The sequence below is a fragment of the Haemaphysalis longicornis genome, unplaced genomic scaffold (genome assembly GCF_048455015.1).
Source record: "Haemaphysalis longicornis isolate Haplotype H1 unplaced genomic scaffold, Haemaphysalis longicornis Haplotype H1 scaffold_5, whole genome shotgun sequence".
NCBI lineage: Eukaryota > Metazoa > Arthropoda > Arachnida > Ixodida > Ixodidae > Haemaphysalis > Haemaphysalis longicornis.
The window spans coordinates 56,601,733-56,624,221 of NW_027526385.1; the positions used below are offsets into that span (position 1 = coordinate 56,601,733).

Consider the following 22,489-nt stretch of genomic DNA (forward strand, 5'->3'; position numbering starts at 1 on the left):
GGGACTTTTTGCTGTGTGATGCAGAAGCACCATGATAAGTTTGCAGCGTGATTGCGAGCTTTCTGCTGTTTCTATATAACAAAGTGGTACCCAGCTCAGGTGACTTTATCAAGTACCAAGGCATACACTGCTGCTGCTAGTTTTATTGGGAAGCAACCAGCTAGGGAGCAAACTGCCCAGCCTCTTGGTCGCAAGGAACAAAGCTGGGTTTGGTGGTGGTGCGAACTATGGCATGCTTGCCATCTGTTTTGCAGGCAGAGGAGTCTCTCCACGACCTCTCCAGCATCCACACAATGGCCGAAGACAGTGCGACTGCTGAAGTGGCTCGCTTCTCGCAGGTGGGTTTCGCTTAGTTCCTGCCACATTCCCCATCCCTTCCCTGATGTTGTTGTAGCCCGAGTGCGCTACTATATACTATGTGTTCTCATACGTTCATTTGAAGATATGACAGCTCCTTTTGTGCAGTGAAAATTTCTTAATGTAACGTCACGTTTACCTTACCTTTCTGGTTGTGGATTGGGAAGAGTCTGCTTGGCAGGTGACACAAGAACTTGCATTAGCTCTAGCCACTTTTTTTTTTTTTTCCCCCACCTTGCACCAGTCACGACTCTCTTAACCTTGCACTCCTTTCTGTTACTCCTTTATTGTACTATTGTTATAAATTGAAAAACCAACAACGGAGCGCGTGGCTTTCAGTACATGCCGCACATCATGCCGACGGGCCGCGTATGCGCACTGCTAACAAGTTACAAGAGTTTGTGTCCAACATTGATATGGAAACACCGTCGTTCGGCGTTGTTCGTATTTCAATTTATCGCGATTGTACATTGGGCCTTCATGCTCTTGCTAACTTTTGTGAAGCTCAGCATTGGCGCACTCACCTGCCCCACCCCTGCTGTTTTCAGTTGTGTAACAGCCAATTGCTTTTCAGCTGTGCTGTGCAAATGGGAAGTAAACAAGCGGTAAACATGTCTCGCTTGCATGCCATTTTAATGGGCATGCAACGCAATTTTTGCATGCCCCTACCTGGCTGTGCGTGGTGCACTTGTGGAAGGCAACACTTGGCACATGCCACCACAAGGTCCCTATTTTACCACCACAAAGTATCAGCTCACGCTGGCCATCAAAATTTGGACCATTTACCTTCTAATAATGGACATACCCCTTACTTTATTTTAGAAAAATTAGTTTATTTTATTTTTATTTAGAATTTTAGATTAGAATGGATTGGATTAGATTAGATTTAGAATAGATCGGAAACTTTATTTTAATTGAAGCGTTGGGCCGTGCAGCCTTTAGCGTTCCACCTGTGCATTTTTCCAGACCCTGGCCAACCAGAAAGCCAGCACCGAGAGCCGGCTTGCAGACTGCATCAGCAACGTGTCCCAGGCGGTCTCTGCTGGCGCAGAGGCCCTGCTCTGCCGGGCCCAGGAGGCCAAGGCCTCGGCCGACAACTTGGACAGTGAGGTGGCAGAGGCCTGTGACCACCTCGTGTTGACTTGCCGGCGTGGCTCGGAGCTGACTGCTGCCACAAAGGACTCCGCAGACTCTCTTCATGTGGGCATTGTGGACGACATGGCCAGGTGCTCCACCACAGTGTCGGGCTTCTTCGGGAATGAGCTCCAGGAGTACACCCCTACCGGTGAGAGAGAGAGAGAGAGAGAGAGAACGCCACGACAGGTGCACTGCAACCTCTCCTTGCTGAGGGCTGTTGCTGTGTGACCACCTCGCAGGAATGCAGTTGAATCGTTGCTTAAGATAAATCACTGCTCAAAAAATACCTGTGCAAAGCACACTTCACTTACCAGAACTTTGTGCACGTGTTCAAGCTTTGATAGTAGTCTAACAATCAACTTGGGGGAACAGTGGACTGAAGCCTTTGAAGGGCACCCGTTTTCAACAGGCGTGATGGTTGATGTGGTGATGGTTTTGGGGTGGCAGAATGATGGCAATCTCTATTGTATGCATGACCTTGGCACTGCACTACCTAGGCACTGCTACCCTGCGATTGTGACAGTTGGGGTAACAACCGTATTATTTCTGTGTTTGTTTACAGTGTTCCTAGTTATGGCTACTGCAGTGTTGAGAGTTTGGCCCTACTCGGTGGCTTTTTTAGCAACAAGCAGCATTTCGAAGGAAGCAGGACTACTAAAGGCCTTCTTTGTTTGCAGTTTGGCAGCAAAACTCTATACCTGTACCCCCCAACGGTTTCATCTTCATGGGCAAAAGTGCCAAGGCCTGGGACGCCGAGCGCATGCGTAACTGCATTATGGATGAGGCACCTGTGAAAATGGGACCCCCCCCCCCCCCCCCCCCCAACCCTGTGTTCCTAGTAAAGATTGTTTGCCGATTATCTTTGAAGGTTAGGCAAAATCTACTGACGCTAAATAGAGCAGTTCTTGCCTAAGACGCCGAGCGCATGCCAGGCTAGGCAGGACCCGGCATTTGCTGCCAGAGAAGCCGAGCGTATTTTCAGGTATTAGAGCACCGCCACTGAGGCACGCAAGTCAGCAACAGTGACAATTTTAGTGTTTGTCAGTGCTGCGAGACTGCCGCATCTACGGCCTCGCCGTTTACTTCAACCTGGTCGTTTAACAACACTACTGAAGATGCAGCAAAACAGCATCTTCACACGCACTTCTGCTGCTGAAATGCTGTTAACACGCGTTCTTAGATTCACATTCGGGCCGACATCAGTTGCGCGCAGCCGCAGAGCAGGGGGGACAAGCTAAGCCTACCAGCGTTGAGACTAAAACATGAACAACAAAATGGCAGTGCCCATGGACTGTTGCAGTGTAAACAAATGTCGCGTGATGCGAACTGGCCAATGATCATGGCAGCGACACGGAACGATAGGAGAAAAGTGCCGGTACTCTGTACCCTTATCTAGTTACACTAGCCGAGCACAAGTGACTAGCCCGCTGAGATGACTAGAAACATTTCATACCCTCCTCCATCACCATTCGTAGCGGTTTACAACAGCTTTGCTGGACATCCACTTTCTCAAGGCAGGATGGCGACCAATTTTTATCCCATGAAATCTGCATTGTATCTGCACTGAGAATTAGTCTCTCTCTTTTGCTTTATTAGAATTTTGCCACACTATTTAAAAAAATTAACAGTAGTGCAGGTTTCACTTATAAGCGATATTTCCTACTGATTTTCAATGCTTTCAGGCTTGGTACTTCCAGGCTTGGCCATATGTAGAAAAACTGCAGATTTTTTTTTTTTTTTCCTCTTTCTATTATGCCAACTAAATTTGTCGGAATATAGAAGAAAAAATAAAAAATTACCTTCTGAGCCTTGTGCCACTTCGTCCTGAGGCACACTTTCTGAATATTTTTAAAGCAGGAGATATTGCGACTAGTCTTGTCTATTGAATGAAAAGCATGTCAAGAATTCCTCTCAATAGTGGTTCATTTTCATGCAGTCAACTTGCACAAGAAAGAGGCCTGAATGAAAGTGTAATCATTCTGCATCCTTCAGCCAACTTGTGCTACCTGTTCAAGAAACACAAGTGTGTACAGCAGTCGTAGTTCATGGAGTAAGCTCGTAATTTGAGTGCTCTATGCAAGGCAACAGCAGCTTCACTAAACTTCCACGATGCCAAACTTAGCGCAATCGCAAATGTCGTAACTCTCATCGCCGCCTTCTTGTGGGTGGCCCCCCGCGAGTCCTCTCAGCCTGAGCATCCCTTGCTTTCCCTAGGATGCACCCCACAGAGGCGGGAGTACAGGTTTCCCAGGAGCCTGCCACGGACATCTCCGTATGAGCGAATCCTGAGCAGGGTTCGCCTGACCATTGATGGATCAGCAGCCGTTCCCCAGCCAGGCTCAAATGAGGTGAGTGGGGGAAAATTATGCCACCACCGCAGTTAAACCTGAGCGCGACAATTGTTGCTACAGTGGAATTGCTGCTACAACAACATAGTTTTTCCTGCGAGCAAGAATAAGCGGACAAGAATTTCTCTCGCCAAGCTGATTTGCTGTAATGAAGTTTGAGAGCTGGCTGGCTTGCTTGGTCATAAATCGTTTTCCTATTCCCATGCACTCGGTGACTTCAGGAGGGGAAGGTCATCTTTTACTCGCAAACTGTTGCGTTAATGCAATAAGAGCGAAGTACACTTAACTTTTTTTTAACACAAACCACCAAGCCTCCAACTAAGTTAAAAAAAAATACCTTGGCAGTGGCTAGCTCTGTCAGTTTTGGCTGAACTTGTCAGTGAATCTGTAGGCATCTGCTTTGACAACCCGACATTAAATGGTCTCAATGTCGATTGAGCTACTAGAGGGGAAACTAGAGCGTGCATATTTGCAGCAGAAAGCAACTTCCTAAAGACGTATCTGTATATGCTATCCTGATAAGCTTGATATTTGCCTTTGGAATACTACGTATTGCGTACTATTCTGGAGCTTTGGAGTGATAATTTTAAACACCCTTTCAATTTCGTGTGCTACAATTTAGTATACTAATGGGGCTCCAAGGCTTGGCTAAATTGGGGTCATTGCATGACACTGTATTTTAGAAAGTTACTTTTTTTTTTTTTTTCTTCAAATAGATTGACGCAGCTCCATTGGAGTTGAAAGAACAACCATGTTCCTCATCATCGGCTGACTCCCTGGCAGCGAACGCTACGGTATGTCTGCCAAAGGCATTTCCTACTGTGATGCACTGCACCTTTGTTTTGTCTGGGTGCACAGCAGAAAGCAGAGTATTCGGGCCACACTAAGTGTTCTGCAGAATACTGCGCCCGAGTGCACTGTTAGTGTCGTACTCATCTTAGGCTTTGTCTCTATCTACCTAAGCTTTTGTCTCCAAGGTAAAAGGAACCCTGCAAAATATGAGGATGCGTGTTGGGAAACTATAAACCTCTTTTCTCTACTCGTCACTCCGCTGAAGCACATGCTCAGTCGACAGCGGACCTAAGTGCTGTGTTCTTAGCGTTATCCTAGTTCGCAGTATCAACCGTTAGCGCTTGAATTCCTGCATGCAAAATTGACTTCACAAGTGAAAATGCCTGCTATTTAAGACTACTATGGGACTTTCACCAATGCACGCAACAAGAACAAATCTGGGTTGTAATGGGGCCTATCAGTAGATGTTCGTGCTTTTAAAGCTGGTATTTTTTTGCCCTCTTGTGTAGCTTGACAAGGAAAATGTCCACCGCCGGGCTGGCAAGCCGAAGAAGGTGCCGCCTCAAACCAAGAAGCAGCTGAGGACGAAGAACACTTGACCCTGCTTCTGCCTCGTAGACTGCGCACGCTTTAGTGCGCTTAGATTTTATTTATTTGTATCGTATTTTTATTTATATTGTATTGTATGTGGTATTCGCACTTTTATTGTATCAACAAATGCCCCCTCTTCAGAAATGACGTCCGTATGTGCTATGGTGCGAATTAAGTGGTATTAAGTTGTCGGTTGACCTGTGTGAATGCATGTTGTGCAATGAGTGCTTATGGGACAATGGCACAATGTTTGTTCGGCCATACTGTGTCTGCTTTGGTTTAACGTGCTGGACACTTACAATGAAACTTCTGGCGACTCTTAATGCATCACGCACGCATGTCTTTGCGTGTCTTCGTACCACTTAAAGCACGACTTGATTGTAGGGGCTGGATAGATATTTTTAGCGATGGTGTGTGACAAATAAATCTGTTTTGAGCAACATTTCTCTTGCACCCGAAGTTGCTTCAATTCCCCTGTTTTATGCAGTACATGCTGTGTCCTCACCTCAATGCCACGGTCGAGTTTGTGCAGAGCTTTTGTTTTTTAACCAATTTTGAGTACTTAGTAGGTTTTCTGCATTGGTGGTCTATCTGTGTGCTTCCTGCATGGGGCTGTTCTGTTGCCTGGCTGGGTTGGCCACTCTGACGAAGTGGAGGCTACCTTTTGCGAACGTGATTGCATTTCACTTCTTTCTACTGTCCTGTACACTCAATATGTGCAACACAAATGCTTCATTAGGAAACTGAAGTATAGGCTCCTTCCAGACTGCATGTGCATGTTCTGCGCATTTGCAGCTAGAGGTACCATTATAGTGTAGCTGACCTAGTCTTGTTTGATCTCGTGCCTTCACCAGCCACACTTTTGACCTCCAGTAATGTTCACATTAAAGATCCCGAGGTGGTCGAAATTAATCCGGAGCCCTCCATTACGGTGTGCCTCATCGCCTGCGTTGCGTCGGCGCGTTAAACCCTACAATCAATCAACCCGCAGTAAGTTTGAGAATAGGGGAAAATAAAATATCTGAAGTAGCATTCAATGGACTGCCTGGGAATCCCCACAAAGTATCGAGTGTCAATTCAGCGAAGTGAACTTTGTTTCTTATTGGACACAATCTAGGTTTCCCGTTTCATCAGGTGTGGGTTTTACTAATGAGCAAACAGTTCATCTACAATGTATATAATTACATACTTGTTCTTTTCTTTTTTTGTGTGTGTGCATTGTACACTTCTATTCTCTCTAAAGTGTAATTTGGAATTTTGTTTCTCACATTAGTAGCTTGCACATGTGAATTTTTCACATTCACATTCAATCTTGCATCGTTCCCCTCAGTAAGGCAGGTTTGTTTGACGTAGTATATAGAAATTTTACTGAAATTGCTCATTTTCTCTTTCATTGCACTAAAGTCCAAAAGCTGCACATCGGAGCTTTATTGAGATGAGCGCAATGCTGCTGCTGCTTTTGTACAACAAACTCTGACCTGGAACCAAGCTCCATGTGGTGAGGGTCTGTTATGGATACTCCCAAGCTTAAGGTGCATACTATGTGCGTTTTGCCTGATATAGTATTGCGGTTTTCAACACGATGTGCAATGGACACTTCACTCACTGGACTTGAGTGCTTCTGCACCTCAGTCTTTTCTCAAAACATTTCTGGGAGGTCGCGGTGAGGTACATCGCTCTTTAAAAGTAAACTTGCCAAGGACACCCACCAATCTTCACCCCCTCAGCATTAAGTACTACACTGTGTGCTTCATTTGATGTGTTTCACTTTAAGCCTGGACAATCCCAACCCACTTTTGTCATGGAAGTTCTGTACGACGAAAAGGGAAAGCAAAAAGGCAGAACTGAATTTTTGGACTGTCCCCTCGAGGTGCACCTAAAATAAACGGAACAGACTTTTCCCCTGTTTGTCTTTTTCTCGTGCTAAACTGAAAACGCTGAACCCTATGTACAGTGTGGAGAGCCTCACGTTTGTCTGTGCAGTTTTAGAAGTTATTGCAATGCGAACATAGTGGCATGTTGAGGTGTTTAAAAGGCATGACACCATCTCTCTTACGTTAGCCTGACAATGAAGTGTGTCCACTGGTGCTATGGAAGTCATTTTACCATCCTCTCTTTAGGTGTGGGGCACGCTGCATGTTTTGTGGAGTCACTTGGCACGCGATGCACCTTTCAGTAGTGCTTTCTGCTGTTTTGGTAAACCTGTGAAGAGCTGATGTGTGCACACAGTGTTGAAGCACAATGGCGCTTTTCTCCTGTCTGTTTCAATGGGCACGCATAAACCAAGCTCCTTTCCGGTGACAAAAACTGACTCGAGAGACAAGTTTTGACCTTGTGAATGCTTCCACAATCCAAAATGGGAGGGGGAAGGCATGTCTTGGCCTCGCCAAACTTGCACAGCACGGTGCTCGTCATTTGAGACGTGTACACTCCACAACGTGCTTCTTTTAGAGACATCCTATGCAGGTACTCTAGCTGGATGTACTTTTAATGGCAAAACATTAAATGACGTATTGAGTGAACAAGCCAGCGCTGGCGGCAGCATAACTGCTAACTTGCGTGACTGTGGAGTGTTCCGTAGTGCATACTTTGCAAGAAACATAAAATAGATCGCACTGCTGGGCAGCTCCTGGGCATGTGCAGAGTGACGTGGAAATCTGAGAGAGCTGTGGTAGGCGCGATTACTGTTTCGGATCTCGCAACAGCAGCACGTTATAAAGCACACGATGCAGTGCCCTCAACAAGTGGCCCAACAGTCCCTGGTGAGCCAGGCCACTCTGCAATGTTGCACGAATTTATCGCAAAACTCTATAAACATTACTCCCGGTGCAAAACTTGTAGCATTTGGTGGCATTCAATTTTACATGGCTTTTTTTTGCATTAGCAACTTGTAAGGAGTGCTTGGGTGTTGGGTTTCGCACTTTAAAAATATGCAGTGGCTAAAATTTGCACGAAGCGCAGCATGAACATGGAAAGTGTGACTAGGGTGAGCTGTACAGGCAGTGTTTAATGGAGGGAGAGGCTATGGTTTTGAACCTGTTGAGATGCATACACTCGTTGCGAGAGACTGTATTTGCGGCATATCTTTTACAGTGAAGCCACCCCTACTACCACCGAGTACTAGCACGCCTGTGTTGTCACACCCGCAAACAGCTGTGAACAATACATAAGCACCACAAGTGCTGCATCAAACAACCTCCTGTTTTGCTTGTTTATGAAGTCACCCAGACTCCAGGGCAATAGTCCCATTTCCCCAAGATTTCCCTGACAGTGCGCCTAATGTCGCACTTCGAGGTCTAACAGCGTTAACAGGCACCTGCAGCTTGACATACAATGAGAATCACTTTGTTTGGCTAGTTAAAAACGTTGAGGCTAGCTGAAGTTATGCCAAACAAGTGTAGTGCACATAAACGTGAACATGTACGCTGACCCCCGGGATTTTCAGTTTTGTGAGAGTACAAACCCTCCAAATGCATACCCAGCCTGTAAATACGCAGTCCGAATGCATTTATTTTTTGCAATTGTATGCAAATTCTGTCCAGAACTAGCTATGCTCCAACATATAATTCTGGAATGTGCGATCGCAACCAAGCTCTAACACCCCTTTCCACCCATTCGTTTCCCAAGCTGTGAGAGCTTGGTTCTATTGACCATTTGTTGACAGGACCGCCCTATGGACTAGTGGACTGGGCCCTTCTGATGACCCAGGCAAAGGCAGCTAGGGCAACACAGACTCCCCTATCGTTCTCATTTCTCTCTCGGTCTCTCCCTCTGCGATTAAGAGGCAACGCAGTCCTCCCGGCCTTTTTAAATTTCGTTGACATATCCAGTGGTGTATTGCTAACGTGCACACCAGTGATAGAATGACGTAAGATGTGAACATATGTTCACATCTTACGTCATCCCAGGCAAATCCAAAAGAGATGGGTGAGACAGGAATAAGTACACCACTGAATACCGTCGGCGATTTTCAATGTTGGTGTTGAAAAACACGTACAAGGAGGGCTGGCTTTTGTCTCGAACAATTAACGCAGTGCCTATTCTGTGGACCAGTCCACAGGATAGTGTTCAGCTTTATTCTGTGGACTAGTCCACAGGATAGTGTTCAGCTTTATTCTGTGACCAGACCGCAGAATAATGTTCAGCTTTATCCTGTGGACCATTTGAGGCGGTGCTTGGCGGTGTTGTTCGGCGCGGTCGTGTCGGGCAACATTTTTTTTTTTTTTTTAGATACTTATTTCAGTTTCGTAACTGCGCCTTCCAGGGTGGGCGCTCCGGTCGCGTGTTGCGCGGTGTCGGCGGCAGCGTTGACGGCATGGAGGAAAGAAAAGCTTGTTGACGGTGTGCGCCGTTCCGCTGAGCTCTAAGTTGCGGTGTGTAGTGCATGCGTGTCTGCTCTACAAGTTTCTTCTTTTCGCGTGCGAGAACCTTGCTTCTTCAGCGCGCGGTTGTGCGGCCAACTTAACTTAGCGTTTTCTGCGTGGTTTGTCCACAGGTTTGTGATCTGGTTTACAAAAAACCTAGGCTATGAACCTAGTAACACATATTTTTGATGCCGATTTTGAACGTACTGCAACATTTTTTTTAGCAAGCCTGCCCCTAAGTCAACTGAAGCCACGCCAAGCTTGTTGTTCTATAATAAACATTGCGACTACATGACTACATACAGGGTGTTGCAACGATAACTGGAACACTTTAAAAAATTTTCCTGAGCGATCCGCCGCTCTGTTCGCGCTCAAACTTCACACAAAGGTCGCATTTTGTGGTCTATTTTGTTTGACACCGGGAACAACAATGGTACTTACCTGTTTATTCTGAAAATAAATAAAAACGATTTTCGCCTATGGGAAAATGGCCGCTGATTTGAACGTGCGAGCCAGCGCAAGTTGATGTTGGAACGACGGAACCACCTGCAGAGTGAAACGCACGTTTGGGATTCCCGTACTGAGCCAAATGGTGCAGCAGACGATCAGAAAATGCACCTAGAAATGAGCTAACAGACGATCAGAAAACCCGGTTTTCGGGCTCGCACGTCCAAATTGCCGCCATTTTCCCATAGGCGAAAATCGTTTTTATTTATTTTCAGAATAAACAGGTAAGTACCGTTGTTGTTCCCGGTGTCAAACAAAATAGACCACAAAATGCGACCTTTGTGTGAAGTTTGAGCGCGAACAGAGCGGCGGATCGCTCAGGAAAATTTTTTAAAGTGTTCCAGTTATCGTTGCAACACCCTGTACAAAGTTCGCGTGAGACAAATACGGCACAAACTGAGCGTCCTGTAGCGTTAAAACGGTCGGCATCATGTCATCGGGAGTTGAAGACGTTTCTTTGCCCGCCTAATTTTTGTGAACGTGAACTCGGCCGCATTTCGCCGCATCGTGGTCGTCGTGGTGTGGAACGTAGGGCTCGCCGCTTCGGAAGTCTTTGTTGATTTCGTGTGTTCTGTTATGCTGTATATATAAATGCCTGACGACGACATTACGCTACCTGCATCGCTTGCTGTGCGTAAAGGGGAATGCTGTTCTGATTAACGGAGTTGAAACCGTCGGGGAGGGACGGGGGGGGGGGGGGGGGGGGGGGGGGGGGATAGAGGTATACAGCTTTGCTGTAAAAGTCTCTTGTCTTCGAAGCACGAAGCGTTCTAGCTCGAGGCGTAAAGGAGAGTCTCTGTGTTTTTCTTTTTTTTACTATGCTTTTTTTTTCTTTATTGCATATAGAACAAACAGACATCAGTGTCGGTTTAAAACCCGCTCACCGAACTTTGGTGGTCAAAAACTATCATACACATCGAAAGAAGACAATTCTTCTAAAATTGGTAACCACGCGTAAGCTCCGGGCACTGCATATTAATTACGCGTTACGAAGCGCGAGGCGTAAACGAGTGTCCGGGTGTTGTAGCACCGTGACATGAGAGGACGATTACGACGACGGGAGATGCCAGCCCCAGCCCCTAAGCGGCTCGGCCCCTAAAAAGAAGTAGGTGCCGACAGAAGTAACTGGAGCATGGGAGCTGTGGCCGAACCGCATATGAGCACCGTGTAGTTGCACCGGCGGTAAACGAAAGGGGCAGAACACGCATGCGCGCCTGCCGACGGTGATAGCATTAAGAATTTTTCGGTTTTTCTTCATTAGGCTGCTTGGTTTTATTAAAAGCTTTTTAGCAAGAGATTTCCTCCTCGTTCATTTTGTAAAAGACATAAGCATGTGCCCCATGCACAATGCATGTGCTCAGCCATCTCACAAGCGTCAGCTGCTTAAGTGGGCTGGGAAATTATATGTACTGTTCCTGTAAATAAAGATTCCTATTATTATTATCCGCTCGTACAGCCGGCTGTGAGGTAGGTCGGGGCGCCAAGACAGCACATGAAAGAAAACAGCGTGTTTACGGAGTCACGAAACGTTTTCGTCCACGGTCGTACAACCGAATGCACTGAAGAGGCAAAGTTCTCGCACAAGGGTAAAGACAAACGCAAGCGAAAAGAAGAAACTTGTAGAGCAGACACGCAACTACACACCGCAACTTAGAGCTCAGCGGACCGGCGCACGCCGTCAACGCAGCCGCCTAAAGTCCCTCCAACTCGCGACCAGAGCGCCCACCCGGGAAGGCACAGTCGGCGCAGTTACGACATACGAAACTGAAATAAGTATCTAAAAAAAAAAAAAATGTTGCACGACACGACCGCGCCGAACAGCACCGCCAAGCGCCGCCTCAAATGGTCCACAGGATAAAGCTGAACATTATTCTGTGGTCTGGTCCACAGAATAAAGCTGAACACTATCCTGTGGACTGGTCCACAGAATAAAGCTGAACACTATCCTGTGGACTGGTCCACAGAATCGCGTCGCGCCGTGGCTAACGAGGTAGCTGTCTTTGATGACATGCCAACGCTAGCGACGTAGTGTCAGCGTGTGCACGAATCGAGTGTCGTCAGGTAGCGCACGGAACCATCGAACGCAATCCGACCTCGCATGTAGCTTCTGCAATTTTTCCCCCGGGGCAGTAGTACTATCGCCGAGAACTGTATCCAGCTGACTATTCTGCAGAAACGATCTGTGCACGCGGCGCTGCAGAATCCGTGCAGGGAGCGCAGCTTCACTTCCGTGGGGGGAGCCCAACTGCCCGTCCAAAGATATCTACTCAAGATACCACTGAAACCATTCGCCGACTGGCTGGCTTCTTGTGCAAGGAGGCTCGAGCTCCAACTGTGCAAGCATGGGAGAAGTGCAGCCGATAAGATCGCCGTGTGAGCCAAGTTTGGAACTTCTGCTAATAGTCCTTTAAAAGTATGGTGTGCATAAGGTTAACAAGTGACAGTTCAGTTATTGTTCATCTATGCTCAGATTTGTTGCTTAGAGTACCATTGTGCTTTCAACTTAATGAAATGATAGGCAAGGCTTAAAATTACTGCTTGGCTTTTATTTTCCTTTCCTTTGCTCCAGTACCCTTCGCCTCCTCTAACCTGGTTAGGCAACAAAACTTCCTCCTGCATCTGCTTTGAGTATGTATTTTGATAGGTTCGTTCCTTCTTTACTCTTGTGTTTGGCTTGGTTGGAATTGAACATAACCAGCCACAATACTTTCATTCACTCAGCAGGATAGGCTAATGATGATGACAGCTTATCTCGGAGGCTTGCAGTCTATGCACAAATTCCAAGTGGCTGTGACATCTATACGCCCATCCCAAGCACTCTGCGGAGTTCAACTTGACACTAATGCTTGTATTCGCAACTGGTGAAGCGTGCTTAAGCATCTACTGTCCAAGCCTTTGGGGTAGTGAACAGGAAGAGTTCCCAATTGTGAGGGGTCGTTTCACATTCTATTGCTTTTTAACTCCGCACTGTGTAAACTGTTTTGTAAAATTGCTTAAGTGAATTTACTTAGTGCTAAGGGGCATTATAAAATGGCCCACATTTCGTTCACAATGATGCAAGTCTCGTCAGAAGCCAGCTGCTAGAAAACACATTCACGGGTTGTGTGTTGTGTGCCCATTAGCTGTTTCTTTTTCTTCCACGAAACGGGCACTAAGACCAGGGTGTCGAACCGGAACCGGAACCGAACCGAAAACCGGAACCGAACCCGAATTTTTGCCCGGAACCGGAACTGAACCGGAACCGTATTTTTTCCGCCATTTTGGAACTGAACCCGAACCGGAACGAATCGAAGGAACCGTTCCGAACCGGTTCCGGGGCCTCAAAAATGCGATTTCTAGTTTTCCATTTCGGTACCCTACCTTGCGTCTGAAGATATTTTGCCACTCGCTAGACAGAACCATGAAATATTTTGCGTAGTCTGCAGTTCCCAAGGCCCATCATGTTCTCTTCTAATTACCGTAATTACCCGATTCTAACGCGCACTTTTTTTCCGGAAAAATAGGTCGAAAAATCGCATGCGCGTTAGAATCGGATACGAAACCGAAACTGCCAAAACAGCGGAAATTTTTTCCCACCCATCGCCATCGCCATATCAAGATGGCGCCAAAGCTACTTTTAGCAGCGATTTTTCGGACGCAGGATGCATAGGCGCCTAAGCTTTTCTATCGGCGTTCACACAAATCGTCAAATCGTTCCACTTGCGCGCTTGATAACAGCAATGGCAGAAGCGGCTCTCACGCGTTTAAAACGAGCGGTCGGCTGAAGCGTGCGCCTCTGGAGAAGCTCGCGGGATGGGCGTGCGAGGCGGGGGCCACGATCCCATCGACCATGGTTGAACGTTCGTTCAGAGTCGCGAACGCGCTTGACGGCACCGAGGACAAGATGTTGTGGTCAGCGGAGAGCGGCGAGGAGTGAGATGAGTGAGATTACTTCGGAAAATAAATCGCCCGTTTCTCTCGCATTCGTTTTTCTTGCTCACAAAGTTCCGTGCTCATTACAATCGAAGGTGCAAGTTTTTGTTTTTTTCCCCCGGAAAATCGGGTGCGCGTTAGAATCGGGTAATTACGGCATTGCCCTTAATTTAATGTAAAGTTGTCCGTATATACAATCACTTTGCGTTAGGTACTGCCCATCTCTCCCAATTATCTTTTACATTTAGCATAACTTAAGTTACAACGCATATTGCGAGGCAACATATCATGGAATATTCTTCATGGTTTCTATCTACATGGTGTTTAAAATCGTGTAAAGTTTTCAATGTGTTGTTAATTCGCAGGCATACCTGTCCGCTTGTGAAGACCTTCAGGGACACCGTCAACAATAAATCCATATCTTCCACTTATTCTAGTTTGAATGGGCCGTTATATACAAACAGCACTGAGACACCAACACTCGCAGTTCTCAAAATTAACGTCACTTTTTCTTGTATACAGAGCCGTTGTGTCCTTTGGTTACTGCTCTAAGAGAACATGAGATATAAAAAAATGGGGAATCCTAATTTCCACTTTTAAAGTATATTTGATAGCATTTTCATGTTATCTTGAATCTGCTCAACCTTAAACTTACGAGGCGGACGGATTGAAGTCGATTAGTGTGGGTTAGCGGGTAGACTGGGGTGAATTAGGTGAGTGAATGAGCTAATGTGAATTAGTGGGACTGGTGTGTTGATTAATTTGGAATAAAAGAATTAGCGGGTCAGTTAAGGCGGATTCGACGGTCGGACCAAACATGATATCTTTGGGGTCCTTGGCATTTAGAAATTTTGCAGCGTTCTCCTTCTCGACAAATCAGGAAATTTTGTCACGCACAAAGTATCCGCAAAGTTATGTGACGACGCCTGAATGCTATAAAAGTCTTTCTTTATGCCCGTATTGCGCTATTAGGTTTTTGCTATATTAACATTGACATCTCGGACTAAAGTTACTAACTAATTGCTTAATGCATATTTTATATTCATTAAATGGTTTTCGAAACGTGTGTATATATGAGGGGAGACAGTTGGAAAGAAACTAAACTGCAAGAAAAAAAGGGAGGGACGATCTACTGGTTTGATGCAAAGACGCCCGATAGCAGTCTTTAATACCTTCTCTTTGTGTAACCGTTCTGCAGCCTCCCACACGTGTAGCATCTCAACCCCCGAACACAGCCCCCTCTAAGCTGAGGAAGCGGCGATAGCACGTGCGCTTAGCCAAAGCGGCGCCAAAACTCTCATAACAGACTCTTAGCAGGCATGGCCCAACTTTGCCAACGGTCGATTGCATGTTACAACACTTCCGATGATAAATTAGAAACCACCAACGTGACCAGTCACGATTGTATGGGCACCAGTTCATACTGGCATCCCCGGCAAACAAGATCACCAACCTCGTGGGTCGAGATTTGACTCGCTTAGCCAGCGCTGATGAAGCCCGGCATCCTGCAGTCATAGACCAGGAAGTTACTCAGCACTATGGCTTCTTCCATAGAACGTATTCCTCCCAGCACAAATTGCTACCGATTAACCAGGAAAGATTATTCCGCACCCTGTGGGCATACACCTTCCCACACAACACCAGACTTCACCTCTTTGACGGGACACAACTCTCTCCATTTTGTTGCTTCTGTGGAGAGCCTGGGAACATCATACACATAGTAGGCGGCTGCGACAAGTGTGCCGTAGATCCATCCAACCTCCACGTTTTCATAGAGAATTGGGAGACAGCCATGGCCAGCTCTGGCCTGGAAGATCAGTTGCTCTTGATGGAAACGGCGGTCGATTCAGCCCCCTCGAATGAGGTCGCCTCTCTGAAACTTTGCCTCGATTGAATTAAACTTCATTCTCTCTCTCTCTCTCTCTCTCTCTCTCTCTCTCTCTCTCTCTCTCTCTCTCTCTCTCTCTCTCTCTCTCTCTCTCTCTCTCTCTCTCTCTCTCTCTCTCTCTCTCTTGTGACTTCACTTGGCTATCATCTTTCCCAGAGCCCAATTGCTGTCACCAGTCGCTCAAGGGACATTAGCAAGTTCCTATCTCCGGTGCTTCCCTATCCAATGCCGTCCTATACACGCCGTCCAATGAGTCTTTGTATCCATTCTTTCTAACAGTTCTGTTAGCAGATAGAAGAGGAGCAGAAGGAAATTTCTCTAAATGCCACCTCCCACGCTTGGCAGTCGGCGCCACATACACGTCACACTACCATAGAAAACATTTTGCAGGTACAGTTAAAGGAGCTCTTCAACACTTTAGATAAACTCGCCGCGGTGGCTCAGTAGCTAAGGCGTTGCTGCTGAGCGCACAGACGCGATTTAGATTCCCGGCCGCGGCGGCCACTTTTCTGATGGAAGCGAAAAGCGAAAACGTTCGTGTGTCCGAAATTTCGGCGCACGTAAAGATACCCAGGTGGTCAAAATTATTCCGGAGCCCTTCACTATAGTGCGCCTCGCCGTCGGCGTTGCGTGGGCGCGTTAAACCCAACAAACAAACAAACAAACAAACAAACAAACAAACAAACAAACAAACAAACAAACAAACAAACAAACAAACAAACAAACAAACAAACAAACAAACAAACAAACAAACAAACAAAGAAAGAAAACAAACAAACAAACAAACAAACAAACAAACAAACAAACAAACAAACAAATAAATAAATAAATAAATAAATAAATAAATAAATAAATAAATAAATAAATAAATAAATAAATAAATAAATAAATAAATAAATAAATAAAAAAGCAGTAAATAAATAAATCAGCACTTTCCATAAACGCTTTCACTCTTCTTCGCATCTGGAAGCACTGCGAAAACTATAGCTATTGCCAGCACAGAGCAACAGTGCGTGATTTGCTCGTCGCTGCGGACACACGTTCCGTTTATGCTTCGCTTTGTGGCTTTTTTTTAAGTGGCTATCAAATGCGCTCTATTCTGCAACTTAAGGAAAGCCGGCAAACAGCCGCTACACCACTGTAATGACGTCATTCAGCGGTCGAAGAATGCGAAGACCGGGAAGGAGAGAAAAATATTTTGAGCAAGTTTCTAAGTTATCTGACGAGGAGGTAGCAGTAATTTTTGGCTGAGGCACATTGCGACCCCATAATCTAATGTGTTGGTTGGCTACTTTCTGCAAGCACTCAAGATTTAGAAAAAAGTTGAAAAAAGTGTTGCAGGGTCGCATTAGTTTGGCGAAGACAAAATATTTGGACAAAGAAACCTTCATTATGACTGTTTTTATGCCGACTTTATAAGGAAACGAAAAACGAGCAAAAAAAAAATTAACAGAAAAATCACGCCTGCTTTTTTTCTTCGAACCCGTTTGAACCCGTTTGAACCGGTTCGAACCGGTTCGAACCGGAACGGAATGGTGCTCTGGAACTGAACCCGAACCGAACCCGAAAGGCTTGAACCCGAACCCGAACCGAACCCGCAAAAGTTCCGGTTCGACACCCTGACTAAGACAATCCTTTAAGCCAACAGGCTTAAAAAATAGTTTATCAAGTACAACTTCGGGGTAAAGGTTGGTGTCGAGCGTGGCATTGCCCACTCCCGAGAGTACTTCTTCATACCTTGTGCAAGAGCTGGAGCCAAGGCCACGTGCGTGGATGTAAATGTCTGTCGGTGTTTGTGAAAGTTGCAGTACAGCTGGAAGGTGTATGGATCATGGGTGGCTTTAACAATAAAATGACTGCTGAACGTACTTTTGCTCTGGTATCAATGAGCAGCATGTGAGCATTGATAAGTGCTTCACTGTTGACATTTTTGTTACACAAAAGCAGGCCATGTTAAGGGCCCCTGGCAAATATTCATGAAAAACACTGGACCAAAAAGCTGCCAACACATAGAAACCATGTTGGTCACGGCACCTTTCCAGTACTTCAGTACCGTTTATCACCGCTGTGTTTTTTCCCCCCAACTAGTAAACTATCCCAGCGTTGCACCTTAAGCCAGAAATCAAACGCTTGTCAATGACAAGTGATCTGCCAAACTTCCGTGTCTATGCAAAAAGTGAGTAGCTCTACTTTCTGTGCACCGTTTGTGCTGTGAAGTGCCATTTCTAAACAAAATGCCAGGGTTCTTCTGGAAGATGCAGCATTAAAACCTCAACAAAAAAGGAATAAGCAAGCGATACTCTCTCGCACTACACTAGAGTCCTGCGGGAAAGCCAAACCAGCAAGTGATCTTTTTCTACAAAGCGGTGCAGACGAGCCAAGAAAAAGATTCCTTTTTGCGGACACCAAAGCTACGCTGGAAAGCCAAAATATGTGGTGTCTGTTACTGCAGATTAGCTACAAGATGGGCATGTTCATGCAAAGATTTATGAACCAGGCTGGCGGGGTAACAAAATCATTGAATTAGGTTACAACAAAATGTGTTATGAAAAATGATATAATACTGTTTACTATAAATAGCAATTAAAGGTATAAAATGGTTTTGACACTAGTGAAGTGGCCTGTTGGAAATCATTGGCAAAACCTAAAGAGCAACATTTCATACAGCTGCAAATGTGAAATAGCAAAGTGTGGTTGGGGCCTGAATTCAGCAGGCATGCTCCAGCTGATAATGTATTATTGCAGAGCAAAATAATTATAAAGGCCTAGGGTAAAGGTGAGCTTAGTTGAGTTATCACCAAGGTATTTGGTAGAGAGAATAGTTACAAAAATAAAGAAGCAACATGGGAAGCTTTATTTTCCCTGATTTAAGTTTATCAGCACTGAGCTTCATGTCCTGCATGTCAGATTGAAGAATGTCACACCTGCATGCACTCGGCACATCACATTTTACGGTATAACACAGTTTACTTCGAACATAGGTAAATAAGAGAATATTGCATAAGCAGTTCATTTATATGTGAAATAGAAACAGCAGGGTTTTTAAACCGAAGCCGGTAAGTGTGCTGAATGAAAGGGACCAATGATGAGTTTATGTTGTTACTAATAACAAATTTCAACGACCTTGTCTGAAACAAACTTTTCTATGGAGGGACTGTGTGTAATCATAAGATTTTTTTTTATAAAAGGTTGTAAATGCCCTGTAAATGTATGTCAAAAGGTATTTTAACGTCCTAGTCGTGGCCTGTGAGTCATCGGCGTTTTTTTTTCTGGTGTTTAGATGATCAAGGGCTGTTGTACGGGATCCGCCTTCTCTTCTCACTTTGGTCACCATCTTTCTTAGTCACTGCATTCATGTGCTTGGTCAGGGAGCTAGCAAGCGAGGACGACAGTCGGCACCAACTATCAGCCGAGTTCCTTCAGGCTGGGACAATTGCTGGAGAAGCTAAACAATGTTTTTAAAATCCCTAACTGAGAGCTTTCACTTTTTGTTTTGTTAAAGAACATTTAGGCAACCCTTCAAGAACTGTCCAAAATAACAAAAATGACTATTCTGCCCGTTAAATAGTTAATCTACGCACAGTGAATGATGGCATAAAATCTATCAATGCGAACCTACCCTTTGAACCTGCCTAATATTTAGCAGAGACTCACTCCATTCATTAGCTGTTTTATGGCACTGTGTGGGTGGGCTACTGGTTTCCACCTATGGAGCGTGTGGGCCGCGCGTTTCCAGTCGTCCTGTCAAATGTTTTTGGAGACTAGCACTACCATGCAGTGTACGAGCCATGTATTCCTTGGGTTGGCCATGTGAAATTCTAGTGAATCGTTACAAGCCACCAAAGAAAGTGAGCATTTGTTTATCGACCACTGTTTTGTGGCCACGAAAAGTTTCGTTCATTAAAAGGACTAACAAATGACATCAATTTTATTGCAAACTTCAAACAAATAACAGTATTACAGAAAATGTGTAAAGCAGCTGGAGCTCCATAGCCACTTTCAAGCTATTTCTCCATGCCATCAGAGAATCTTGTTTGTGCGACTAACAGATACCGACCTATTCCACTGCAAAGAAACAACTGGGCGATTGTAGTGGGGCCTCTAATTCCGTTTGATCATATCACTTGAGTGTTTACGTACAGTTAACATACTGATGACTGTGTTTATAGTGCATGCACATATAACATCAGTGTAGTTTGAAATTGGGATCTTTTTCACCATTTATTTTTGTTAAATTCGCCCCATGACAGCCTTGACGTTTGCCTATCAATTACATTTGCAGCATGCTCGCTGCTTATACCTGTTTACACAAACAATCCGTAGATGCTTTCACGTTCCAGGCACATCTTAAGATTAGATTCTGTTTGACGTTGCTCATTGAGCCTGTGCAGAACCCATAGGTTTTCATATGCTGGAGTGCATGTAGGTGTATTAGACATGATGGCCGGCCAAGCGTACACCCTTCCTATTACCGTCTGTACATCCTCTTCTCTGACCCTATTGTCTGGGTGTCCTGAATTAACTTCCTTTGCATGATTGACTCAGTCAAGTCTGGCCAACATAGCGTACACCACGGTACAGTGAGACGTGAAAGTTATACCAGTGCAGTGGCTATGCGATGAAGCGTCTAGCTAGTCTACCTTTTGAAGGTCACAGGTCCTAAACTGTCGTAGAATCATGTATTCTACTAGGAAATCTTTGGTTTCTACTAGGAAATCTTTTTAAGCGCTGAATATCACGCAATTATGATGCTTGTGGCGCATGCTCACAAGACTTTTCTGCTCATAAAACGTATCGTGGGTGTAAAACAAATTTTAAGCTACAATTTCGCCCACTAGAAAATAAGAACTTCCCGACTTTCGGAAGTTTTCCTTGCGAATATTTCAGAAGAGGAGATCTACTGTAGTGGTACATACGTGGTACATGTGTGGGGACACCAAAGATTACCTTTCCTATTTTTGGCGCAATTGTCTGTAATTGTAATGCGCACATGTGCCTAGTAAAAAACAGTTGCCGCCACTACCCTTCATCCTCGGCACTGTACATTCCGATTATCTTTTGGCGCTGCCAAGTTGTCTTCATTTCGAGAACACACACCGCGATTTCAGGTCGTGGTGCAAACTTGCCGTGGTGCAAACTGTTGATAGCAGATGCCGCCGCGCCGACATGCGTCGGAAGGTTCACAGAATTACGCTCGGACGGTGACTTTTCTTGTGTGGAACGTAGCTTGTTCGAACGGGGCCAGTCGGCTGTGCGACGTCGTCTCACGTACGCTGAAACTGTACGCAGGTACCATCGGCGTACACCAAGCATAACCAAGCGGTCACGGGTCAACATTACTCGAGAGCGGCTATTTTGCTGCGGTCTGGAAAGGCTGGCTGGGTCCCCACGCAATACATAATCGCAAGCAACTTTCTCACGTTTTCAGATAGTGCTTCTAACAATATGAACTTCGGTTTATCTACGTTGTCGGCCCGAGAAAATCGGAGCTTCGTCACGCTTTCGGATACGCGACTCCATGTACGCGATACGGCGATACGGCAGCTGGCAGCAGCAGCAGCATCGCCGGCTGCTCCCGCAAGAACAAAAATTGTTTGTTTAGAAAAGTTTTAGCAGTTCAATGGTGCGTTATTTTGTACTACAAATAAAAAAAATGTGTATTTCGGACTACACTACACAAAAAATTGACAATTATTAATGTTATGACGTCATTATGACGTCACGCGTGGCAGCAGCCGTTGCCAGGGGGGCGTGGCTGGTGCCACGCGCGTGGCAGAAGACGCTGCCTTTTGACATTGCTAGAGTGCTCGCGAAGCCGGTCATTAACACAGCGACCAGTCTGCCCAATGTAACGTTTGCCGCAAGAAAGAGGAATTTCATATACCACGTTTTCTGCGCATGTTGTGTGCTTACATATATGTTTTGGCAGCGTCTTCTGCCACGCGCGTGGCAGCAGCCACGCCCCCCTGGCAACGGCTGCTGCCACGCGTGACGTCAGAATGACGTCATAACATTATTAATTGTCATTATTTTGTGTAGTGTAGTCCGAAATACACATTTTTTTTATTTGCAGTACAAAATAACGCACCATTGAACTGCTAAAACTTTTCTAAACAAATAATTTTTGTTCTTGCGGGAGCAGCCGGCGATGCTGCTGCTGCTGCTAGCTGCCGTATCGCGTACATGGAGTCGCCTATCCGAAAGCGGGACGAAGCTCCGATTTTCTCGGGCCGACAACGTAGATAAACCGGAGTTCATATTGTTGGAAGCACTATCTGAAAACGTGAGAAAGTTGCTTGTGATTATGTATCGCGTGGGGACCCAGCCAGCCTTTCCAGACCGCAGCAAAATAGCCGCTCTCGAGTAATGTTGACCTGTGACCGCTTGGTTATGCTTGGTGTACGCCGATGGTACCTGCGTACAGTTTCAGCGTACGTGAGACGACATCGCACAGCCGACTGGCCCCGTTCGAACAAGCTACGTTCCACACAAGAAAAGACATCGTCCGAGCGTAATTCTGTGAACCTTCCGACGCATGTCGGCGCGGCGGCATCTGCTATCAACAGTTTGCACCACGGCAAGTTCAGAATGCT

General features: G+C 45.7%; 1 protein-coding gene across 2 annotated transcripts in view; it reads left to right on the forward strand.

The window, feature by feature from the left end:
• The window catches only part of LOC144138248 (uncharacterized), a 40,417-nt gene extending 34,748 nt beyond the window's left edge, over positions 1–5,669 (forward strand). For both annotated transcript variants that reach the window (XM_077670432.1, XM_077670433.1), the window contains exons 20-24: positions 255–338; positions 1,324–1,642; positions 3,709–3,842; positions 4,559–4,636; positions 5,144–5,669. In XM_077670432.1, coding sequence (XP_077526558.1) covers positions 255–338; positions 1,324–1,642; positions 3,709–3,842; positions 4,559–4,636; positions 5,144–5,233 — 705 coding nt within the window. In that variant the 3' untranslated portion in view covers positions 5,234–5,669. The remainder of the gene's footprint in view (positions 1–254; positions 339–1,323; positions 1,643–3,708; positions 3,843–4,558; positions 4,637–5,143) is intronic.
• The last annotated feature ends 16,820 nt before the right edge of the window (positions 5,670–22,489 follow it).